The sequence below is a fragment of the Penaeus chinensis genome, chromosome 2 (assembly GCF_019202785.1).
Source record: "Penaeus chinensis breed Huanghai No. 1 chromosome 2, ASM1920278v2, whole genome shotgun sequence".
In the NCBI taxonomy this organism is placed as follows: domain Eukaryota; kingdom Metazoa; phylum Arthropoda; class Malacostraca; order Decapoda; family Penaeidae; genus Penaeus; species Penaeus chinensis.
In genome coordinates this window covers 514284-537948 of record NC_061820.1, presented here as the reverse complement: position 1 = coordinate 537948, position 23665 = coordinate 514284, and the positions used below count along the sequence as shown (strand labels likewise).

The 23665-nt window shown below is 37.3% G+C and overlaps 1 protein-coding gene across 1 annotated transcript in view; it reads left to right on the top strand.

The window, feature by feature from the left end:
- The window catches only part of LOC125030961 (THO complex subunit 2-like), a 56052-nt gene that overhangs the window by 5208 nt on the left and 27179 nt on the right, over positions 1–23665 (top strand). The window contains exons 8-27 of the mRNA XM_047621383.1: positions 30–157; positions 371–569; positions 1114–1271; positions 1431–1617; positions 2380–2524; positions 2658–2860; positions 5909–6127; positions 6359–6523; positions 6977–7117; positions 7288–7407; positions 7676–7795; positions 7968–8095; positions 8281–8344; positions 9194–9229; positions 11493–11624; positions 11877–12113; positions 12740–12822; positions 12936–13089; positions 13270–13411; positions 13593–13627. Of these exons, the coding sequence (XP_047477339.1) occupies positions 30–157; positions 371–569; positions 1114–1271; positions 1431–1617; positions 2380–2524; positions 2658–2860; positions 5909–6127; positions 6359–6523; positions 6977–7117; positions 7288–7407; positions 7676–7795; positions 7968–8095; positions 8281–8344; positions 9194–9229; positions 11493–11624; positions 11877–12113; positions 12740–12822; positions 12936–13089; positions 13270–13411; positions 13593–13627 (2796 nt within the window). The remainder of the gene's footprint in view (positions 1–29; positions 158–370; positions 570–1113; positions 1272–1430; positions 1618–2379; positions 2525–2657; positions 2861–5908; positions 6128–6358; positions 6524–6976; positions 7118–7287; positions 7408–7675; positions 7796–7967; positions 8096–8280; positions 8345–9193; positions 9230–11492; positions 11625–11876; positions 12114–12739; positions 12823–12935; positions 13090–13269; positions 13412–13592; positions 13628–23665) is intronic.

Below are 23665 nucleotides of genomic sequence, written 5' to 3'. Positions count from 1 at the left end.
TTCCTATAATATTTTTCCGACCAAAACAGGTTGGAGCTTGGGAGCATTTTGTAGAAATTTCATCTCGTTTCCCTGATTATTATTTGATGTCTTTTCCTCCTGTGAGTCAAGCACTTTGTCAGCTAGTTCATGCCACAATTGAACCCATCTACAGAGAGTAAGTCAGTCATTTCCTCACACTTTTTTATAGTGAATGTATTAGTTTAATAAAATATTGAAGAGAAGGAGATATATGCTTTGTGACATTATTGATGAAATGATATTTGTATTTTAAGCATGTTTAAAGATGTTTAATTTTTTTAATGATCACCCATTTGTAAGCACAGCAAGTCATCATTAAAAATGGTTTAACACTCATGCCAATTTACAGGGTGTGCAATTTACCAAGCCGACTCAAGGCCTCTCGAGTGAAGCCACTAGACAACCCTCTTGCCCCACAACCAGCCAGGAAGTTCAGTGATCTCTGTTCCACAGTGTTCCCCATGCTGCTTGTACTTGGACCACACCTGTACCATGACCCAGGGCTCATGTGCAAGGTTCTGAGGGTGGCTCGTGTTGCTCTGAAGGAGGTTAGAAAGAGAAGTGTTGTATAGGTTATTTCATGTGTCTCTGCTGCATATATATCATGTGAATTACATGATATTTATAGTATTATTATTATCAACAATATCTGGACGATATTTATTTTCCTGTTTTCTGTTGTTTATTGTTCATTTTAAATGTTCCTCTAGTGATAAGCTTTAGATATTTTATATCAAATTTCTGTATTGAGGCCTATCCTGGAATGTGACAGAGTTCTAAATTCAAAATCAAGCTGCACTTAAATTTTCACCAATTATAACCTCAGACTTACAAACTGAGTTACAAACCCCTGTAGCGGTCAGGCTTAATCAATACCAACAATGCAAATTGAAGGCTTTGTGGAGGGGAGAAAGGGTATAGGAGCCCTTTTTGCCAGAGCAGTTCAATTCTTGGATGAAAAACACAACTTTTTGTTCCTTTACATGTTTTGCCATTCATTTACCATTATCTTTTGCATTACAAATGATTTTAGTAGTGTAAAATCTTTAATGCAGATATAAATGACATCTTAACACTAATTGACCTTTGCAGACACCGGTAGGGGAAGATGGGGAACGGTCCAATTTCTACTTTGAGTTTTTAAGTGTCTTGGATGAAGTTCTCCTTCCGTCGCTCTCCATGCTAGACTCAAACCCATGCCTGGCAGAGGAGATTTGGGAAACACTCAAGATATATCCCTATCAGCACAGGTTAGTTCTCACCAGTTTAAGAAAATAGATAAATAGGAGAGTTGGAAGTTGAGTATATTTAAAATTCTCTGACCAATTGTGTTGTGTAAATGTAAATAAAGTTTGGTGCAGAATTTTTTACAGTCCAAGACTGATGTCATTGTGTCGAATGACTTACAGATATAGGTTGTATGGCCGATGGAAGAATGAGTCCTTTACACAACATCCCATGTTGATGAGGCGTCGGGCTTGGCTGCTCAAGAAGGCTAAGTTCATTATGATGCGCATCACAAAAGAAACCATCAAGCCTGTAAGCCGAGGCATCGGAAAATTGACGCATAACAACCCTGGCCCCATATTCCATTATGTGAGTGATAATGCTTAGGAATCTCTCTCTATCTCTCTTTCTCTCTTATTCTCTCCTTCCTTCATTCATTCCTTCCCTCCCTCCTTCCTTCCCCCATTCTCTCTCCCTCCCTCTCTCCCTCTCCCCCTCTCCCCCTCTCCCCCTCTCCCCTCCCTCTCTCTCTTTCTCTTACTCTTTCCCTCCCCCTCCCCCCTCCCCCTCCCCCTCTCCCTCCCCCTCCCCCTCCCCCTCCCCCTCCCCCTCCCCCTCCCCCTCTCTCCCTCTCCCTTCCTATCCTCTTACTCCTTTTCCCTTTCTCTCTTCTCTTACACCCTCTCATACTGCTCTTCCTTGCCTCATTTCCTTTCCTACTGATTTGAAATGGAATGTTATAAATGTTATATTTTTAACCAAGGACTAGATAATGCTGTCTAATAATGACAGTCACCAGCCTCTTGAGTGAAAAATTAGAAGCATGGAAAACACATATTTTCCTGCTGTCTGTGATTCTGGCTGCAGTATACAATAATTTCCTGTAAATGAAACTTTTAAGCATAATTTTGAGGGGCTTTAACTCCTGATAGACTGCTCTTGGGCCAAACAAGTGAACAGCTGTTTAGTTCATGCAGTTGAGAACAGCCTTGTCTTGTGACATGGAAACTTACCATCTTGCAATTCAGGTTGGTTCATTAAGGCCAAAATAAATGTCAAACAGCATAAATGTGTTAAACAACTTTCCCCCCTTGTAATAACTGTGAACTTACTTATCTTTTATATTTACAGATCCTGATTCAAGTCCAGTTGTATGACAACCTAATTGGCCCTGTTGTAGACAGCTTTAAGTACCTGACCTCTCTCTCCTATGATATGCTTGGATACTGCATTGTGGAGATTCTCTCAGAGAACAAGGATAGAACAGCACATGAAGGTCCTCTAACTTTGCCTAAATTGAAATTATGTAAATATATCTCTAGGTTAATACTTTCACAGAATATTACTATCTGGTGGATTAGGATTGTCTGATTTGCACAGATGTAAACATTTCTGTTTTCCCCTTTCAGAGATGATCATCTCACCATGGCTTCAGTCCCTGTCCAGTTTTTGTGGCACAGTGTTCAAGAAATATGTTACAGACCTTGGAGGCATCTTACAGTTTGTGGCCAACCAACTCAAGTCTGAAAAATCCATTGATCTCCTCATATTACGGGAAATAGTGCAGAAAATGGGTGGAACAGACACTTTAGAAGATCTCACAGCTGAACAGGTTAGGGAGTAGTGCCCCATTAGCAAGGAGGCATTTCCATTATTGGTTATTTGTTTGTAATATGTTCATATTTAGGCAGTTGTCTAAAATCTGCACTATATTCTTTTTTGTTTCTGATATTTAGTTCTGCTGAAATTTTAAAACTAAGACACTATTTGGTTTTCTGTCAGTTATGAATCTTTTGATTTAGATTTTATAATATATATTTTTCTTATTCATTTTTCCCTTGATGACATTACAAGGCTGAATTTGTTTAGTATTCATTTAGTAATAAGTTTTGGCTGTCTGTGATCGATTGTGTTGCTCAGTAATAGGCTTGGATTTTATCACTTCACTTATATAATTTTTTGGTAAAGACAGATATACTTCAGAGATTCGTAATAATTGGCTGAGTGTAACATATCTGTAGCATCTCCAAACTCTTAATAATCAAATGTTTATCATCACTGATATGTCGATAAGTCATCAGTCCTTAGCAAACAGATGTACTCTGATATAGTAATGACTAACGATTTTTGGTCCTCATGTTTCTTTTTCATGTATGCATATAATTTTTTAAGTAGTGTATGTGTATTCAGTGCTGTTATAGCTGTAAGTGCATAAAAACAGGTCCTGATTTTTTTTTTTTTATTATTATTATTATTCTTTCTTTCTTTTTTTTTCTTTCTTTCTTTTTCTTTTTTTTCCCCCCTTTTTTTTTTTTCTTATTTTTCCATAGGAAACCCCTTAATTATTTATAAACTGTCAAGAATATGGCAATTTGCTTTTATCCACAGATATGAGACCCCCTAAAAAAAAGAAAGGAATTTTTAAACATAAAAGTAAATATATAAATGTCATGAGGATTTTTTTACTTTCTTTCTTTTTGATTGGATAGATTGCTATTTGAATATAAGTTGTGAAATTATTTACAATATTTAACAGATTTACCATCATACATATTTAATTATCAGTATCATAATTAATTTGCAACAAGAATTTTCAAAATCTGTTCATAACATAGTGTTATTTTAACCCAATGGCGCCGGGTATAGCAAATTAAAAAAAACTCTACGCTCTGGCGAACGGCGGCAGCGCGCCGACTCTGAGCGCGTGATATCGGTCCATCAAGCCGAATCATTGCCTCGGGGCGTTTTGGCGCGGCGCCGCTGCGGACAGCCGCACGCCGCACATCGTGCGTATTGTTATGACGGCGATAGCCGTGACCCGTCGCCATTGGGTTAACTATCAAAAAATAATTCATGGGATAATCACATTTTTATATTTAATATATCAATGCACCATATAGATAATAGAGAAAATATAAAAAGATTACTTACTTAATCCTTTAGCCTAGCTCAGGAGGTTAGTAATGCGAGGCCAGGTAAAGTTCAGGTCACTTAGGGTCACAGTTTTGCTTCCACTGTGTATGTGGCCATGTGGGGAGTGTTCCCTCACCAAATTTTCATATTCAAATATTCAGGCTCTTGGTACCCCGTTGCTTATATTAATAATCTTGTTTCTGTAAAGTACTTTGAATGGAGTCCCTCGTTTCTGTTCTGGCTCTGGCCCCTTAAGCATCTTTGGAAGACATCCCTCACTCTGTGCTCATACTTTTTCTCAAGTCTGAGGTAATTCTTCAACTGTTGGCATAAGGGGGGAGGCTTGCCTTTATCTACTGCTTTCCTAAAAATGCACCAAGCAGGGTCACAGAGAATGTGGTAGTGGTTGCCCTCCCCATCATGTGAAATGCAATGCCACAAAACTTTCAATTTGACTGTGAGGACAGATGTACCCCCATTTTCCTGGATGGCCTTGCCAAAGTATCTTTGGTTGGCATCAGTGTGCTTGTCTTTTAGTTGGTGCTTCCCTCTGATTAAACGTTTTCTCCTTCCTTCATTGCACATGATTGGTGATAATTGCTTAGCACTTGAAAGTCAAGAACAAACCCTGATGATATCTCCAATACAAAGCTCACTGCTATATATGGCTTATGTACTATCAAAGGTAACATCTACATTTAGGTACCTTACACTGTCTTTTCCTTTCCCTTCTATTTCATACAGTTTCTCTACATATAGTGTGGTTAAGCACTGCTATTCATTATAAAAACTTCATTTGTTTATAAATGTAAGTAGCATGTGTACTGAATGTTGTGGGAGACATCTCAAAGTGTTCCCAGATTGATGGAAAGGCTTGACAAGCCTGCCTCCCCATAACCCTCAGAGAGCGAATGATGCACATATATGATATTCCCTTCTGTAAAGTCACTGTCCTGTGTTGTGTGGTGCAGCAGTAGCGATCTCGTCTAGCAATCTTGCTGACCTGCACTCAAATCCCTGGATGGTAACCCCAGCCATTCCTTGCACAGTACGTTACACCAAGAATATCCATTGTAACAAGTGGAATCAAACTAAATTATTTTATTTTTTATTTTTTAATTATTTTTTCTAGGTTATGCACAGTCATATCAAATTTTTATACAATCAAAGTAATTAGGTGTAATGCTCAGTGAAATTTCATGGCCTTTCTCACACACACCACCATTTTCCATAAGGATTTCAGTCTAGTCATTGAAAGTACCACCATAGCATTGTCTTCACTCACTCTATGAGAGTGAGAGTGAGAGTATGGCATACACCATCTCACACTGTTTATCTGTTACTGACGCTCCCTCCTCTCAGTGGGGAGGAAGGAGACACCACCTCACTGCAACTGTCGTGCAGTGATATTAGAATGCAAAATATGCAAAAGAAAACATAGAAAATTATTTTTAAAAAAAGAAAAGAAAAAAAAAGTGCAGTAAATGCAAAACAAAAGAGAAAAAGGGGTATGGCAACATTAGCTGCGCATTAAAAGACATGGCATTTAAACTGTCAAGGATGTTTTATACGCCTGACACCAGGCAGCAGCAGGTTTTTGTGGATGGTGTTGGCTGTGTATGACACAAACTAGTTCATATACTTATTTTTTAAGAATCTGATAATTTCTCCAAAATTAGCTACTAATTCCTCAAGCTGTCAAATACATCTTTGCCTCGTCTGTAGCATACCCACTTTAAACTTACAGCTGAGTGCTATGTGTGGTGGAGAACTCCTGCGTCGGGAAGCAGGGCAGTATCAGCAGGAGAGGAACACCAAGAGGTCCTCTCTCCGTTTGAAGGAGGCTCTTCTGGAGAATGACCTTGCAATACCTTTGTTGCTGCTTATGGCACAGCAGAGGTCATCTATTGTGTACAATCAGACAGAATCGCCCCATTTAAAACTTGTAGGGAAGCTGTATGATCAAGTAAGTGTATAATCAATAATTACTTAAAAGTGAATACCATGAATCAAGTTTCATTTCATTTATACTTAAGTTCAATCATTTCTGGAGAGTTCATAAAGTAAAATTTTTGTGCTTCATAGGAAGAGCAACTAGAAATTTTGATATATTCAAATATCTATAAATTACGTCAGTATTTTTTTCTTCTTCTTCTTTTGCTTCTCACTCTTTTCCTTTTTTTATTTCAATTTACAGTGCCAGGATACAATGGTGCAGTTTGGCTCATATCTCTTCCAAGTTGTCACTATAGAGGAGCTGAGTGATCGGCTGCCAAGCATTGGGTCATTGCTCTCTGATTACCACATCAACGCTGATGTTGCATTCTTCCTCGCACGTCCTCTTTTTATAAATATGTTAAATGTAAGTTTAGGGTATTGATGCTGAGTCTTCTCTTCAGTTTAGATTGAGAGCGAGTGTGTGAGAGAGAGAGAGAGTTTTTTTTTTGTGTGAGAGTGAGAGTGAGAGTGAGAGTGAGAGTGAGAGTGAGACATTAAATGCATCATAGAACCAGAATTGTGGTAAACATCTTTATTTGAACAATGCAAAATCATAAGACATTTTGGGTGAGCTTCCACTCATCTTTCACCAGAAATGGATGCTTGCTTGCTCTAAACATCTGATGGTTTTGGATTTTGCTTCAAAAAAGATACTTACTGTAGTGCTGGTTTTAAAACTCATGATAAGTAGATGTTTGTACTATATGAATAAGTTATATTAATTTTTTTTTATCACTACCTCTTCACAATATGTGTTTTTGTATTTATTTGCCTTTATTTTTGTCTTTTTGTCTTTATATTGCCTTTATTTCAACAGTCCAGATATGATGAATTAAGAAGGCAAGATCGTGGTGAGAAGAAACTGACCATTGAACAAAAGAAAGATCGGTATATTCAGGCTTGCAATGAAGTTTTTGAACCCATTGTTTCCAGCATCCAGCCACACTTCAGTATTAAGGTATAGTACCTAGTGAATATGCAGAGGAAATATAAGTAATATGCAAAATTAGAAAATCCTTGAGACAATAATGAACCAAGATTCTCAGACTCCCTGTTTTGTTGGACTTTGATGTTACACCATTAGTCTCTCTAAACTGCATGGCTAGAACTTATTTTGTCTATTGTCAGGTCTGGGAGGACATGGATCCCTCCTTCTTCCTCACTTTTTGGACACTCACCATGTCTGACCTGGAGGTCCCACACCACATGTATGAGAAGGAGATCAAGAAGATTGATGCAAATGTTAGCGTAAGTGGCATGATTTTTGTATCTGATGCTTGAAGATTTTGAAATTGGTGTGTCAATAGATTATTTAATTTTGGGAGCTTATTAATTTTCCAACAGTACTTGCTCATCACCCTTAGTCATTTTTTCCAAGTGAAGTACTAAAAAGCACCTCTATGTTGGTATAATATTACTGGCCTATTTGTACATTAACTGCCATGGCTTTGTCAGAGTACATAAATTTTCCAAATTTTCCTAAGTTTATTTCCATAATCTATTATTTTTTCCAAAGCCATCGACAAACAAGCGCAAGAAGGAGACTGACCGCCTATTGGCCCTGAAGGAGAAGCTCCAGGAAGAGGAGAAACGCCAAAAGGAGCACGTGGACAGAGTGTATGCCAGATTGCAGCAGGTGGGTTTTCCTCCTTTCCTCACTGTTGTTGTTGTTTGTGTTGTTGTTTTCTTCATTATGGTTATATTTTGGAGTCAGTAGTCAAACCAATGACTACTTTAATAATTTATTATACCCTTGTCTTCATTGAATGAAATTACTGTTTAATACTATTCCTCTACATAATTATCAGGAGAAGGATGGATGGTTTATGCTTCGAGGAGCAAGATCCCCAAAGAATGACACTGTGACAGCTTTCCTTCAGCTCTGCCTGTTTCCGCGATGCACATTCACAGCACTGGATGCTATTTATTGTGCCAAGTAAGTTTTTCCTTTATTCATGATCATTTTGCCTCTTCCCCCTCTTTCATCTTTCTTCATTGGTAGAATTATTCAAAGATTTTAATAGGAAATGTCTTTGAACATGTAGTCTGCTATTATTATGTAAAATAAAAAAAGAAGAGTGTATTTTTATTTAACATATAACAAATTCTTTTTATTTTAAGGTTTGTGAAAATGCTGCATAACCTCAAGACTCCAAATTTCTCCACCTTGATATGTTATGACCGTGTAAGTTCACTGCTAACCTGATTCTTGTGCATATGATAATTCCTTTTAATGATAAAATGTAATTTTTTCTTGTTTTTTGTTGAAAGTCTGATCATTGTTATATATGATTGATAATTGCATAATTTCCTTATTCTCTTGTTGTTGATAATTATAGTTTTACCATTACAAAGCCTCTATATCATTTTCATCATAACTATGCTTTTCTCTCTTTCTCTCTCTCATTCTCTGTCTCTCTCTCTCTCTCTCTCTCTCTCTCTCTCTCTCTCTCTCTCTCTCTCTCTCTCTCTCTCTCTCTCTCTCTCTCTCTCTCTCTCTTCTCTCTCTCTCTCTCTCTCTCTCTCTCTCTCTCTCTCTCTCTCTCTCTCTCTCTCTCTCTCTCTCTCTCTCTCTCTCTCTCTCTCTCTCTCTCTCTCTCTCTCTTCTCTCTCTCTCTCTCTCTCTCTCTTCTCTCTCTCTCTCTCTCTCTCTCTCTCTCTCTCTCTCTCTCTCTTCTCCCCTCTCTCTCTTCTCTCTCCCCTCTCTCTCTTCTCTTTCTCTGTCTCTCTTTTTTCCTCTCTTTTTTTCTCTTCTCTTTCTTTCCTCTCTCTTTCTCTCTCTCTTTTCTCTCTCCTTTTTCTTTTTCCCCTCTTTTTCTTTCTTTTTTTCCTTTCCCCCCCTCTTTCTTTTCTTTCTTTTTTCTTTCTCCCTCTCTTTTTTTCCCTCTTCTCTCTTTTCCTTTTCTTCTCTCTTTCTTTCTCTCTCTATTTCTTTCTCTCTATCTCTCTCTCTCTCTCTCTCTCTCTCTCTCATTCTCACTTGCTCTCTCTCTTTATGTCTGTCTTTCACATTCACACCTTTTCTATCTTGCAGATGTATTGCGATATAAACCTATATGTCCCCCTTCCTGCATGACAAGGGGCCCCTCCCCGATAGGGCCCCCGTTTCCCTTTCTTGGGGGACCTTAGATACTGTCATCCCTTTGGCACCATCACAGCAAATTTTTATGGGGAAAGGAGGTTTTGAAAACCCTACCCTGGATTTGTCCCCAAGAAACCGGGTTCCCCCCAAAATTTTTAATTTTATAATTTTTATTCATTTTAAAAATTTAAAACAAACAAAAAACTTTTTTTTTTTTTTTTTCTTTTTTCCCTTTTTTTCATCTTTTTTATTTTTTTTTTTTTCCCTTTTCATTTTCCATTTTCCTTTTTCTTTTATCCCCATTTTTTCTCTTTTTTTTATTCCTTTTTTTAAAATTTGGGTTTGTTTGTTTTTTGTTTGATTTATCTTTCCCCCTTTTTTTCTTATTCTTTTCCCCTTCTTCCATTTTCTAATCCTTTTAAAATATATCTTTATTTATTTTTTAAACCCCATCCCCCAAATCAAAAATACAAATATTTTATAAATTATTTATTTATTTAAAAATTTAAAATTATATAAATATTATATATTTTTTAAATTTTTATTTTAAATTTTTATTATTAATTTTTTAAAAATTTATTTTTTTTTTTAATAAAATTTTATATATAATATTTAATATATAATTTAAAAATTATATATATAAATTTTATAAATAATATATTTATATATGTTTTTAATATATAAAATAAAAATTTTAAATTTATTTTATAAAATTTTATAATAAATACTTTTTTAAAATTTTAATTAATATAATAATTTAAAATACATATACATATACATATAAATATTATATTTAATTATAGATATAAATTTTTAAAATATATACAATATACATATTTATATATATATAATTATATAAAAATATATAATATAATTTTATATATTTTTTATAAAAAAAAATATTATAAATATATATAATATATATATATATATATATATTTATATATATATATAAATATTTTAAAATTTTATATTCTAATGGTGTCTGATATTCTTCAGAATTTTACAAACTATCATCAAGGCTTGAATAGTCCCTTTGACCCCAGTAAATATTCATTGACCACCTTTCAACCCTCTGGCTATTCATCGATCCCTGGGGGTTAATATCGTCCACTTTGAAAACCCCTTCTGTATGCATTTGATTGTACTGGTGTGTGTGTTTGCATCTGTGAGTAAGTGTACGGCTGTGTGTGCATGTGCAGGTGTACTTTCCAGGGGGGATATCTACAGTGTGACCGACTTCTGAGTTGACATCATTAAAGCATATAACTAAGGCAACACCTGGTGCTCCCTGATCTATGACACCCTTTTTACTTTAGAAAGGAAAGCTCAAGATGTAATAGAATTGAAAGATGATAACAGATAGATTTCTGTGAGTAAAATCTCTCTCTCTCTCTGTCTCCCTCTCTCTCTCTCTCTCTCTCTCTCTCTCTCTCTCTCTCTCTCTCTCTCTCTCTCTCTCTCTCTCTCTCTCTCTCTCTCTCTCTCTCTCTCTCTCTCTCTCGAAACTATTAGATTTTTTTATTCCTTTTTTTTTTTCTTTTTCTTTCTTCAAATGAACAGCAACTACTCTCCTGTCCAGTTGAAAAGACTTTAGGATTATTCTGCTCTCTGCAATTATTGGGGCTATTAGTCTGAGGCTTTCTGTGGGTAAATCTGCTTTTTGCTGTCTATGTAATGTAAACCTCAGCAGATATGTCAGCTGTCTGCAGTCAAAAGATAAGCACCTTACGCATATTTCTTAATGGCTTTTATAACCCTAAAAGAAACTATATTCAACATTTTGTTTCATTGGAATGAAAAGGAGAAAGCTTGAATGATAGAATTGTTTTCATTAATAATGGTTAACCCCTTGGTGACGGGTGAAGAAAACTAAAAAAAAAATCTTGATGTACCGAACTCCCGCGTTCAAAGTCGGCAACGTGCCGACTTTGAGCGCGGGAGTTCGGTACATCAAGCCGAATCACCCCCTCGTAACGCTTTGGCGGGCCACCGCAGGCCACATTTCGAGTGGTTTGTTATGACGTCAATGAAAGGGTTAACATAGCTAGAGAAAGTTGTAGAGAGGGAATGTTTAGTGTCAAGAGGAAACCTAGCAAAAGATCTGGATGATAAATTGGGAATGAAAAATTAAAATTTAAAAAGAAATATAATGAATATGTAACCTAATAAGAATCTTCAAATAAGAGTAACATCTGCAGGTGACTAACTCAAGCATTGAAACAGCCTATAATTTCTCTGTGGTTAACAGGCCTTGGTAACCTGCCTAGAGAGTGGGGACTACATCCAGATACGCAACGCCATCCTTATCCTGCAGGGCATCTTGCAACGCTTCCCTGTCATTTCAAACCTCGCTGCAGTCATTGAAAAGAGGATTGAGAAGGTAATCTTCAAAGCCAAAAGTGGTAGACTTTTTTTATAGTTCAAATTTCTTTTACATTTATGATTTTATCCTTCAACTTCATAACCCCCTCCCTTAGATTTTGTTTTTATGGTTGTGAAAATTAATAATAGTATTTTATGTTTTATTGAGTTTTGCACTCAGTTTTCCCCAGCTGCTTCCCCCACTTCAGGCATCACTATTGAGACATCTTCCACAGGAATAACACCTCCCCCCCCCCCCTTCCTTTTGCAGGTGAAAAACGAGGAGAGAAATCGGAGGAATGACCTATATGTCCTGGCAAACAGCTACTCAGGGAGACTAAAAGGTGCAAAGCCAAACCTCATGCCTGAGACAGACTTCCACATCGTCCCAAAGAGGCCACAGGCGGCAAAGGTTGTGAACGGGGCCTCAGAGAAGTCTAGCTCAACGGCAACAAATGACATGAAGAGCAGTGGGGAGGTGGTAGAGCAGAATGAAAAGATTGTCAAGGTGAGTCTTATTTGTCATGTTTCATTGGTCTCATCATTTCTCAAATTCTCACTCACAAAATTACAGAAATCACACACTCACTCATTCACTCACTCTCACTCACTCTCTCACTCACTCACTCACTCACTCACTCACTCACTCACTCACTCACTCACTCACTCACTCACTCACTCACTCACTCACTCACTCACACACACATACACACACACACACACACACACATACACACACACACACACACACACACACACACACACACACACACACACACACTCACTCACTCACTCACTCACTCACTCACTCACTCACTCACTCACTCACTCACACACACACACACACGTACACACACACACGTACACAAACACACACGTACACACACACACGTACACACTCACTCACTCTCACACTCACTCTCAATCTCACTCTCACTCTCACTCTCACTCTCACTCTCACTCTCACTCTCACTCACACACACACACACACACACACACACACACACACACACACACACACACACACACACACACACACACACACACACACACACACACTGGCTTGTATAATTTTCATGACAAGGATGAGCCATATTTCGAGACCCAGCATGACAGCCCACAATCCCCCTACAGATGGAGACTTCAGAGACTACCAATGGAGAGCTGGAGGGCAAGGAGGACAGGGAGGCGAAGGAGATCAAGAAAGAGTCAGCAAGGTTAGTCAGGGTCTTTTCCCTGTTTCTGTTTGCTCGATCTTTAAGATTCCTTTTTTTTTTTTTTCCCCCATATGTTCTTCTCTTAAATTTAATGATTAATATCCTCTTTTCAGTAAAGTGTCAAAGGAGAAAAAAGAAGCAAGTGAAAAGAGAAAGAGCGAAGACCGAGAGCTAAAGAAAGAGGAGAAGGAAAAGAAGGATAAGGACAAGAAAGAGGAACGAGAAGAAAAGCCCAAAAAGAGATCCAAAGAATCAAAGAAATCCAAGGTATTCATTTTTTTCTAAAGTTATATGGTTATGACATGCATTCTGATGAAATTAAAGTCAACTAGCAAATTTTTACAACATTATTGTATATATTCAAATTGTATATTAATATTGCTACTCACTGTTCTCCTTTATTTGTGTTTTATTTATTCATATGTATCATTAATTTTCACTTGGCAGTATGATGATGAGGACTATGCGGACCCAGAGCGAGATGACCGGGCATTAGTGGGGGGTGGAGCCGAGAGGGAGAGGGAGAGCAGTGTCACATCCAACGCTTCTTCAGCCTCTAACAAGATGGAACCTCCTGAGTCTTCAAGAGGTTGGTTCAGTTAAAAATATTCTTCCTTCTCTGTTTGTGGGACTTCCTGTGATGGATTAGGGGTCATGCATTGGTTTGCAATGCCTGTATCATTGTTGGAATGGGTATATGACAAGGTTTATTTAATGAAGTTTGGTAAGTGAAAGGCTAATGCTACTTTTGTCTGTTTTCCTCCTCATAGGGTCAAAGCGTCGCAAGACTGAACATAACTCCAAGGTCAGTATGAGGGTTGAACGTGACCCATTATATTTACAGTGTTAGAGTTTAAGGGGAAAAAGGATAGATCTATTACACCGAGGACCGATCCTGCCGAGGACCGTGTGATGCTCCTCCTCCCTAGGGCTGACGCCACTGCTGTCACCAACACTGCCGTTCCTGCTCTCACTTCTGTCGTTGCTACTGCTGCCGCTGATGCCACACTTCTGTTGCCGTTTGTCCCTCTCCCCTACTGGCGAGAGTCTTCTCATAGTTCCCCTGCCTCCCTGGGCCCAGATTTGGTGTCGATTGATGTGTAAAAAATATAAAATACCACTGCCAATTCCGAGAAATGGATTTTTTCCTCGTCGGTTTTCTGTGTGTCTCCCGTCGTCTCGTAGTAGGATTATTTGCATGGACACAAAAACCCAGTGCACTTATGGCTGTGAGATTGATTGTGAGCAAACTTTGTGACTATTGCTCGTGAGAAAAAAAGCTCAAACTGAAAGTTACCTGAAAATCAGAAAAGAAAAAGGACTAAAATAAGCAGTGCCTTAATGACTACATAAAATACATTTGTTGGTTTTATTAGCTATTCATTTCTTTTGCTCATATCCATGTTTAAATCAGTTAATCACTCGCACCAGATCCAGTCAATCACACCACAGAGATTAATTATAAGAAAGCATACACAAAGAAATGGAAAGAGGATCTCAAAGAAGTAGTACAACATCCCAGAAAGAAGCACAACCCAAATGCAACCGTTAGCATTCTGCAAATAGCCTTGTCGCTCAGCAACACAAAAGGACCTCAGAGAAGCTCTCCTCGATGCCCAGCTCCAGGCCTTCCAATGGCACTCCTCAGTCAAAGATAGAATGGCCGTCAGCATGGTACCTGTCACGTCACACTTCCAGAATGGAAACCCTTTGTGTCCTGAGCACTCACCTAAAACTCTCCGAAGCACTTCTGTATTTCCTCTTCATTTTCTTTCACTCACTTTTCTTTTCATTTTCTTACATTTTATTTATTTATTTGTTTTTACAAAGGAGGGTTAAAACACTTTTTATTAAATTAGTTTGTTAGATATTATTATAGTGTGCCTTAAGATTTTTTCTTTTCTTTGACTTCTACCTCCTCTAAGAAATATGATTTAGTGTAGATTGTGAATTGTGAATAGGAAAGCCATATTCAATTGTTCTTCATATGTTTTAGCTCATGCATTTTCCCCTCTTAACTTTCCAAGATTAATTTCATTACCTGTAAAAAGTATGATCAAAAATTGATTGGGTGCTTTAGTCTCAACATTAATCAATATGTAATATATCGTTGATTTAGAGATTGTAGATCTTTTGTTTTATTGTGAAAACAATTATCAAAGAGGAAAATGATTTCTGGATTACTAGAAATTATAAACAGTTTCATTATAATACCAAATGAATGGCATTCTATAGAAGATAATATGCATCACTCATTTGTTTTCTCTCTTAAGAAATGGGTATACTGGGTATGCTCTTTAAGTGCTGTCTTCATAGTACAACTGCTAGTCATGATCCACATAATTTTAGAGAACCTTGTAACTACAGTACAAATTTAAGTGTCGTAGCTACTAAATCCATGTACATGAATAGGAATAGACCTGTCTTGTATTATCTTTTTCATCTCTTTGTATGGCAGCTACTTTTTACCCTTACTGAACAGTTAACAACAGATACCTCAATTGTTGTCAAAGAAAATTTCTCATGGTACTTTACAGATGCATTTTCTAAATTGTTGTGTCTTAGGTTAATTTATAGGTGCTGTATTTTGTGAAGCATTTTTTGTGACATACTACAAGAGGTCAAGAAAGAATTGGACTGTGAATGTTGCGGAATCATTTTCAAGAAAACAGCTTTGTATCTTCTGTAAAGCATACCATCAGAGGAAGAAGGTCACACATTTATTAGATATCATTAAAAGTACAGTTGCTGTATTCACTTAATAATGGACTCTCAAGAAGATAAAATTCTTCAGACTAATCCTCAAGAGCATAACAAGAGTGCATGCTGAATTGCAATAATGTGAGTTTAAAGTTAGTCGCAGAATTTTCACTGGGCATGAATTACGAAGATCATTCAGTTGGTGCAGTGTTGCCCTTCCTGACATCAGCTTTGATCTAGTGGAGATTCAGACGCTCAACCATCACACAGCTGTAACGTTTAAACCATACCTTGAGCCTCTATATTGCCCATGGATGTCACTGGTATGTCAGATGATTATTATGATCAGAGACCACACTTCTTCTATCAGCTAATTCACAAGCTCGTCCATCATTTATGGTGCAGGTTTCTATGATACAGAACTGCCTTCTTGCTAACAGCACCTGTGCCTCTTTGACCAACAGTGACACTACTGTGCAGAATGAAAAAGAAAAAAAAATCATTGTACCTGGTACTTTTGCAGAACTGAGTATGTGTGTGTAAAAAACTGAAAAAGGGAAGTGTCAGTTTGATTATGATTGTGACGGGTTGAAAGTGCCTCTTTAGTGTTTTTTTGTTTTTTTTCTTCTTTTCTTTTCTTTTTAATATAAGAGTGATAGGTAAATGTAGAAAGGTTTTTAACACATCTCTGCTGTGTATATTTAAGTGTCAGACTGATTTTTTGAGAAAAGTGTCTAGGAGAAATGCATTTGAGTTAACAATAATCATTTATGATAAGACAAAGACTGATCTCATGTTTTGATGATGTAAAGAAATGAAGCTGTACTTTGTAAAATGTTGAAAAAAGACAGCAAAAGCAGTTTGACATTCCTGAACCATCCTGAAATAGTACAAGATAACAAGTCCTTGTTCTGAAGTATTGTTTTAATAAAGATGCAAGTTTGTTTTATGCTAAGCTCAAGAATTCTCAAATATGATTGCTTCAATAAGGGAGGTTGACATGCAGGAGAAGGAAGATTACTTGGTAATCGTGTGACAATTTATGAAATGATATAACAGAAAAGTGAAACAGTCAAGATCCCATGTCATGATGAGAAAAGGGAAAAAATACAGTGAACGGTCACCCAATGCTGCTGTAAGAAATTGAGATATGAAAAGAATTGAAAATTGATATTTGTTTTTGGTCTGATTTGAAAAGTAGTTTGCTCATAACTAAAATCATGAAAAAGAAAAGATGTGAGTCTCAGAAATGTACCATTAGTAAATCAGGGCAGTATGGGGGCAACGATTAAGTAAAGTTATTAAAAATGTAAGAAAGGTAAAGAATAAAGGTTGAAACATATCAAAAGGAAAGAAATATCAAAAGGCAGCAGTACGCGCCTGGGGTGTGCGGTGGCAGCAAGTGTTTGTCGTGAAGTGTGCGTGAAAAAAATTGGTACGTGCAAGGGTTTGAGAGGCAGTTGGCTCATCACTCTTGACTGATGATGGGTTCACAGGAGAGGAAGCAGGCAGGTAAGTTGAGCACCCAAGTTTTTTGTTTCCTCCTCTTGTCTCCCCCCCTCCCCCATCTCTCTCTCTCTCTCTCTCTCTCTGATTGTTCTTTTTTTACTCCCTCTCTCTTTTGTATGTTTGTTTGCATTTGTTATTGTTTTCCTTTGTCATTTTACCAATATCCTCCTCTGAATTTGATATTTTGTCCTTCATTTTTTTGCATAGAGTCATCCCTCTTGTTTCTTCCACATGTCTTCTAGATACCAGTGATGATTTTAACCTTCAGAAATTCAGCTTGAGATTTTCATTGCTATCAACATTTTATCAGAAGCTAAACTTAAGCCAAACTAGCTTCTTTCATTTAACCCATTTCTACTGGTAACATGTAATGTACACTGTAGTTTTTTTGTGAAATGTCTTTGCACAAAGATGGCTCCACAAGTGCTCAGCTATCAAGGACTCCATTAATAGGCTACAGTACCTCACCTGAATTATCCCTTCCTTGAGTTTTTGTGGGAATTTTCTTGTTCTTCTTCTGATGTTATTAATTTCAGCTCTGTTATTACTGTGATCATTATAATGTTATTTACAATACTATTGGCAGTATAAAATAAAATATTATATATCTTAGAATTAAGGAAAACAGTAAACAGGTAAGATAGGTAGGCTAGTGATTGACTTCTTGTGGAGCCATCTATGTGTAAATATAATTAATAAACTCTACTCACTACAGTGTGCATGGCATGGAGATGCAAGCCATCCCCAGCAGTAATGGGTTCAGAAAGGCAATTTTGGTATTTAGTACTGTTTTTTTGTTATTTGTTTTTATGCATGAGAATGATGTTGACAATGATACTGAAATGGTGAATGGCAAACACTTTAAACACCATTAAATTAATTTTGCATTCACATAAACTCTATATGAAAACTGTTATGCCACCAAAGCCTGTTTGGTTATATAGCAAAGTTTACGTACAGCCATATACAATCCAGTCTCCAGGGAAGGTGTGAGGAAGCACACACTCAGTACCCACATCATTAAATTGCCTGGGCAAGCTACTTCCCTCATGATTTCTGCGAGACGGATTGGTACAGCTGATGAATCTCATGAGCTGCAGTCGGCACACCTAATGCTGGCTTGATTATGATATAGTCAGTGTTTGGGTAAAGATAGTGGCAATTATAAATACTGGAAAAATGTCAAAGATTTGCTGCCAGCAGCTGATAATAAACTTGAAATTGCCCCAAAGCATATGTAATGATATAGAGAGGTAGATATGTAATTACATTTATATATATATACATACATACATACCATAGGCTTACATAACATATATATAAAGCTATGGGAGTCCAATTTAAAAAAGTTATGTTTATTAATTCAAACTTTCATTTATAACATAAGCATTGATATGTTCATGTTACACATCACAGACATTATTTACGCCCTGGTGAACAAAGTAAGAGCCATAGAACAATTATGGAATATTATCCACAAGTATCATGATAGGAGAAAAGTAACAATAATAGATGAAATCCACAAGAAACTTTGTTTTGCAAAGGGTATAATTGTACAGCAAGCTAAGATGTGTCATGATCAACAATTAACCCATTGCCAACGGGATGGCATGTACGTACATGCCATGCCCACTGTGAGTTTACTTGTTTAATTGTTTTTACAAATAGATGGCTATACTTGTACTAAGTCACCAATGAGCCAATGACGTGTACTGCCTGTCTCACCCGTTCACCCTTTTCATAGATTTACAAAAAAAATTTAAGTTATTTTATTTTGCTGTTACTAATGTTTATAATATTAGAGTAATTATGATGTCTATAATAAAAGTAACACCATCGATATTCATAGCACTAGTAAAAAATACATTTTTCTCGCCAATTCAAATCACGAAAGGTCACAAGATCTACTAATTTACTCCTCTATGGCTAAGCACTAGCAGAGCCATCTATGCATAGAGACATTTCACAAAAATATAAAAAATGAGCACAACATTTTCCCCATTTTTTATTAATTTTCCCTGGCGGCAATGGGTTAATATATTACTCAATTACACTTGCAGTATTTGCTTCCTCTCAACTTTCGTTTTATCAGTCCATGATTAAATCTCTCGTACATCTGATTAAATCTCTCGTATGTTACTGATGATACTGATAGGGATATATGCTACTGGAAAGAACATTGTTTGTTTTTTAATTCTGTTGAAATGTGGAGAAATAATTTGTAAAATTGATAGATTGGCCTTTGTAAGTTTAGTCATTATGTGATGATACTTGTAGAATCCATGACTAAATTATCATTTTGCAGGGCTTGATACAGTTACCACACATTTGTTTCAATACAATGAACCAGCTGTGCAAACAACACCTACAGAATTTTAATAGTACAGAAAAGTGCAGGGAAAGTAGTTCTGTGGAAAAACTGCCTTTCAGGTACATTTAACCCAATGCCAACAGGCTTGACGTGTACGTACGCACTATGGCCACTGTAAGAACTCGTTTGATTGTTTTTACACATATATGGCTACACTTGGACGAGTACTGCCTGTCTCACCCGTTTACCCTTTTCCCTGATTTATGAAAATATTTTACATTATCTTATTTTGCTGTTACTAATGTTTATAAGATTATAGTAATTATGGTATTTATAATAAAAATATCACCATCAATATTCATAGCACTCGTAAAAATATGTTTTTCCCGCCAATTCAAATCACGTAAGGTCACAAGGTCTACTAATTGACTCCTTTGTGGCTTAACACTAGCAGAGCCATCTATGTGCAGAGACATTTCACAAAAATATAGAAAATGAGCACAACATTTTTCCCATTTTTTATTCATTTTCCCTGGCAGCATAGAGTTAACAATATGACAGATAGGCCTAACACAGTCTTTGGTGAGCACTCTGAATGTTCTATATTTGTTAATTACTTAATACTGCCTTTTGTATGTACATAAATAATTACATTCACAGTAATCATTATCATGTGTCAATAACATGTGTTAATAACAATTTCCCATAAAGAGTAGGGGTAAAATGAACTTTCAAATGAGCCTTGAAAGAGTTTGTTTTTTTTTTTTTTTTTTGGTTTGGTTTTATTACAGGTTATCCCTATTTTGGTGATTGCAAAGGTTTTATTTTTGTATCATTTAAATACATTTTTGGTAATACATTTAATCTGATGGTGCCAGAATTCCAAAATTACATGTTATGACCAGTGTTTTATTATTTTTATTATTATTATTGTTATTATTATTAACCCATTGGATCCAGATGCTTTGCTGTCATCACGTGGCTCAAAATACAGGCATTGGGCTTAGAACTACTTGAGCGGCCACTCTCCCAGGCGCAGACAAACACGTGTGCTTTGCTCCCCTTGGCAATGTTATTCTCTCTCTCTCTCTCTCTCTCTCTCTCTCTCTCTCTCTCTCTCTCTCTCTCTCTCTCTCTCTCTCTCTCTCTCTCTCTTTTTCTGCATATCTGTTTTTAGCTTTCTAATGTTTATATATATATGTATATGTATATGTATATGTATCATTTGATTAGTTTTATCCAGATGGTAATAGACTTCCCTCTAGGTAGTTCATAACTCAGTTCAGTAGGAATGACAATAAGTAACACTGTTATTTGTATCATTTTAAATTTTTTTCAAATTTTCAAATTTCTGTAATACAACCTGCACCACCAGTCATAGCAGGCAAGAGTAGGATCCTGAGCATGGAAATAGCATCCTGCCTGGAGCCAGTACTCTTCTCATGATGGCATATTCACATTACCCACCCCTCGAGCCATATTTTTTCTTGAGGTGGTGGTTACATTAAGTAGATCACAGGTGTCAGTTGTCTTCATAAGTACCTAATCACCATGGAGTCCATTACTGTGCTACCTATCTTACCTGTTTACCTATTTCCTTGATTTTAGGAGACTTTTTTATTATTATTATTGCTATCACAATATAAATAATGATATTAACCACATCCATATTGATGGCATTAGAAAAAAGAATAAATAATCCTAAAACCTCAAGGAATGGGGGAATCATGTGAGGTCATGTGGACATACCAGTTGGCTCCTTGGTGCCTGAGCACTTGCTGAACCATCTGAGCCGGGCCATATTTAGAAGGCCCTGGCGAAGCTAGAACTTCGCAAATCATAAAGAAGAAGAACCATCTGTTTGCAAACAAAATTCACAAAGAAACTACAGTTGATTGTACAGTTACACAGCAGTAATGGGTTAAAGTAACTTTCTCTCTCTCTATCTCTTTCCTTCTTTCTTTTTCTTTTTTTCTTTCATTCCCATCCTTCTTTCTTTCTATTCTTTTATAAAGGAATATGTAACATCACTTGCAGATGTAAATATTGAAAAAAGTGGCATGACTTGCATGATTTTATATATGTATTCCCTTCTGTGTTGTCATACTGCAGTGACATTATTTTGCTGTTTACCTTAGTGACAGACACAGAAAATTAGACCTTATAGTATTGGAGTTGCATTTATGTCCCATTTATTTAATTGATGATCTTCATTGTCTTCTTTGTGCAGTTACTAGTTAACTAGTAGATATCATGTGTAAGGTTAGGGGCAGCCAAACATTTCAGAGATGATCCAGATGAGACTTTTAGGAGCAGCTCAGAGGCCAGAGTGAATACATGCAAAAAAATATTGGAAAGCATTGGAAACAGTGACCAGTGTAGTGCTGTTTACCGGCAAGAAATAATTCAGTGTCCATTTAAGTGAATTGTCATTATCTCTCTCTCTCTTTCTGGTATAGAGGTATATCGCTGTTAGGATAAGTTGAGTGTAGATTATCTAGTCATGCCCACAATTGATTACTCTGAAGTTGTTATGATCAAACTTCATTTTGAAATTTTTCAGAATGGAAAACATAAAAGAACTTGAATTGAATACAAATTTGAATGCATACTGGGACACATGGTTTTGTGATGAAAAAATTTATAATACCTCATATACTGTGGCATGGAAAAAGAAAATTATGATATTTACAAGACAAAAAAAGCTTCATGATAAGGAGATGTGAATTGCTGAGAAGTCATGACATAAAGAACGTTTGAATATTAACTCCATGCCAATGGGCATGGCCTGTACGTACATGCCATGCCCAATTTGAGTTTACTTTATTAATTGTTTTTACACATACATGGCTACAACTGTACTAAGTCACCAATGAGCCAATGACGAGTATTGCCTGTCTCGCCTGTTCACCCTTTTCCTTGATTTACAAAAATAATTTACTTCATTTTATTTTGCTGTTACTAATGTTTATAACACCATCGATATTCATAGCACTAGTAAAAATACATTTTTCCCGCCAATTCAAATCAGGTACGGTCACAAGGTCTACTAATTGACTCCTTTGCGGCTAAGCACTAGCCGAGCCATCTGTGTGCAGAGACATTTCACAAAAATATAGAAAATGAGCACAGCATTTTCCCCATTTTTTATTCATTTTCCCCAGCAGCATTGGGGAAAATTATAAGACAATGAAAAAAATGAGCATAGAATATTCCCCGGCAGCATGTCATTAATAATAACAGCATAGGCAATATTTGCAAGCACTGAAGGTTGGATAATCGTTCTCTGAGGTCTCTCCATCATTATCACAGATTTTCTGGTTGTAAGGCAGAGTAACTGGCTTTTATGGTACACTGGCTTAGAAAGTACATGAAAACCAATCACAGCTCTCTCTCTCTCTCTCTCTCTCTCTCTCTCTCTCTCTCTCTCTCTCTCTCTCTCTCTCTCTCTCTCTCTCTCTCTCTCTCTCTCTCTCTCTCTGACTCACCCCCCCTCTTCTCCCTCTTCTCCTTCTCCCTCCTTCCTCTCCTCTCTCCCTCTTCCTCTCCACCCTCTCTCTTCTCTCTCTCCTCTCTCTCTCCTCTCTCTCTCTCCTCTCTCCCTCTCTATCCCCCCCTCTCTCTCTCTATCCTCCCCCCCTCTCTCTCTCTATCCTCTCTCTCTCTCTCTCTCTCTCTCTCTGTCCTCCCCCCTCTCTCTCTCTATCCTCTCCCCCTCTCTCTCCCTATCCTCTCTCTCTCTCTCTCTCTCTCTCTCTCTCTCTCTCTCTCTCTCTCTCTCTCTCTCTCTCTCTCTCTCTCTCTCTCTCTCTCTCTCTCTCACTCCCCCCCCCCCCCCTCTTCTTCCTCTTCCTCTCCACCCTCTCTCTTCTCTCTCTTCTCTCTCTCTCTCTCTTCTCTCTCTTCTCTCTCTTCTCTCTCTCCTCTCTCTCTCCTCTCTCTCTCCTCTCTCTCTCCTCTCTCCCTCTCTATCCCCCCCTCTCTCTCTATCCTCCCCCTCTCTTTCTATCCTCCCCCTCTCTCTCCCTCTATCCTCCCCCCCTCTCTCTCTCTCCTACCCCCCTCTCTCTCTCTCTCTCCTCTCTCTCTTTCTTTCTCTCTCTCCCCCCCTCTCTCTCTTTCTTTCTCTCTCTCCCCCCCTCTCTCTCTCTCCCCCTCTCTCTCTCTCCCCCCTCTCTCTCTCTCCCCCTCTCTCTCTCTCTCTCTCTCTCTCTCTCTCTCTCTCTCTCTCTCTCTCTCTCTCTCTCTCTCTCTCTCTCTCTCTCTCTCTCTCTCTCTCTCTCTCTTTAGCATAACAACAGTGGATGAAATTAACAAGAAAAT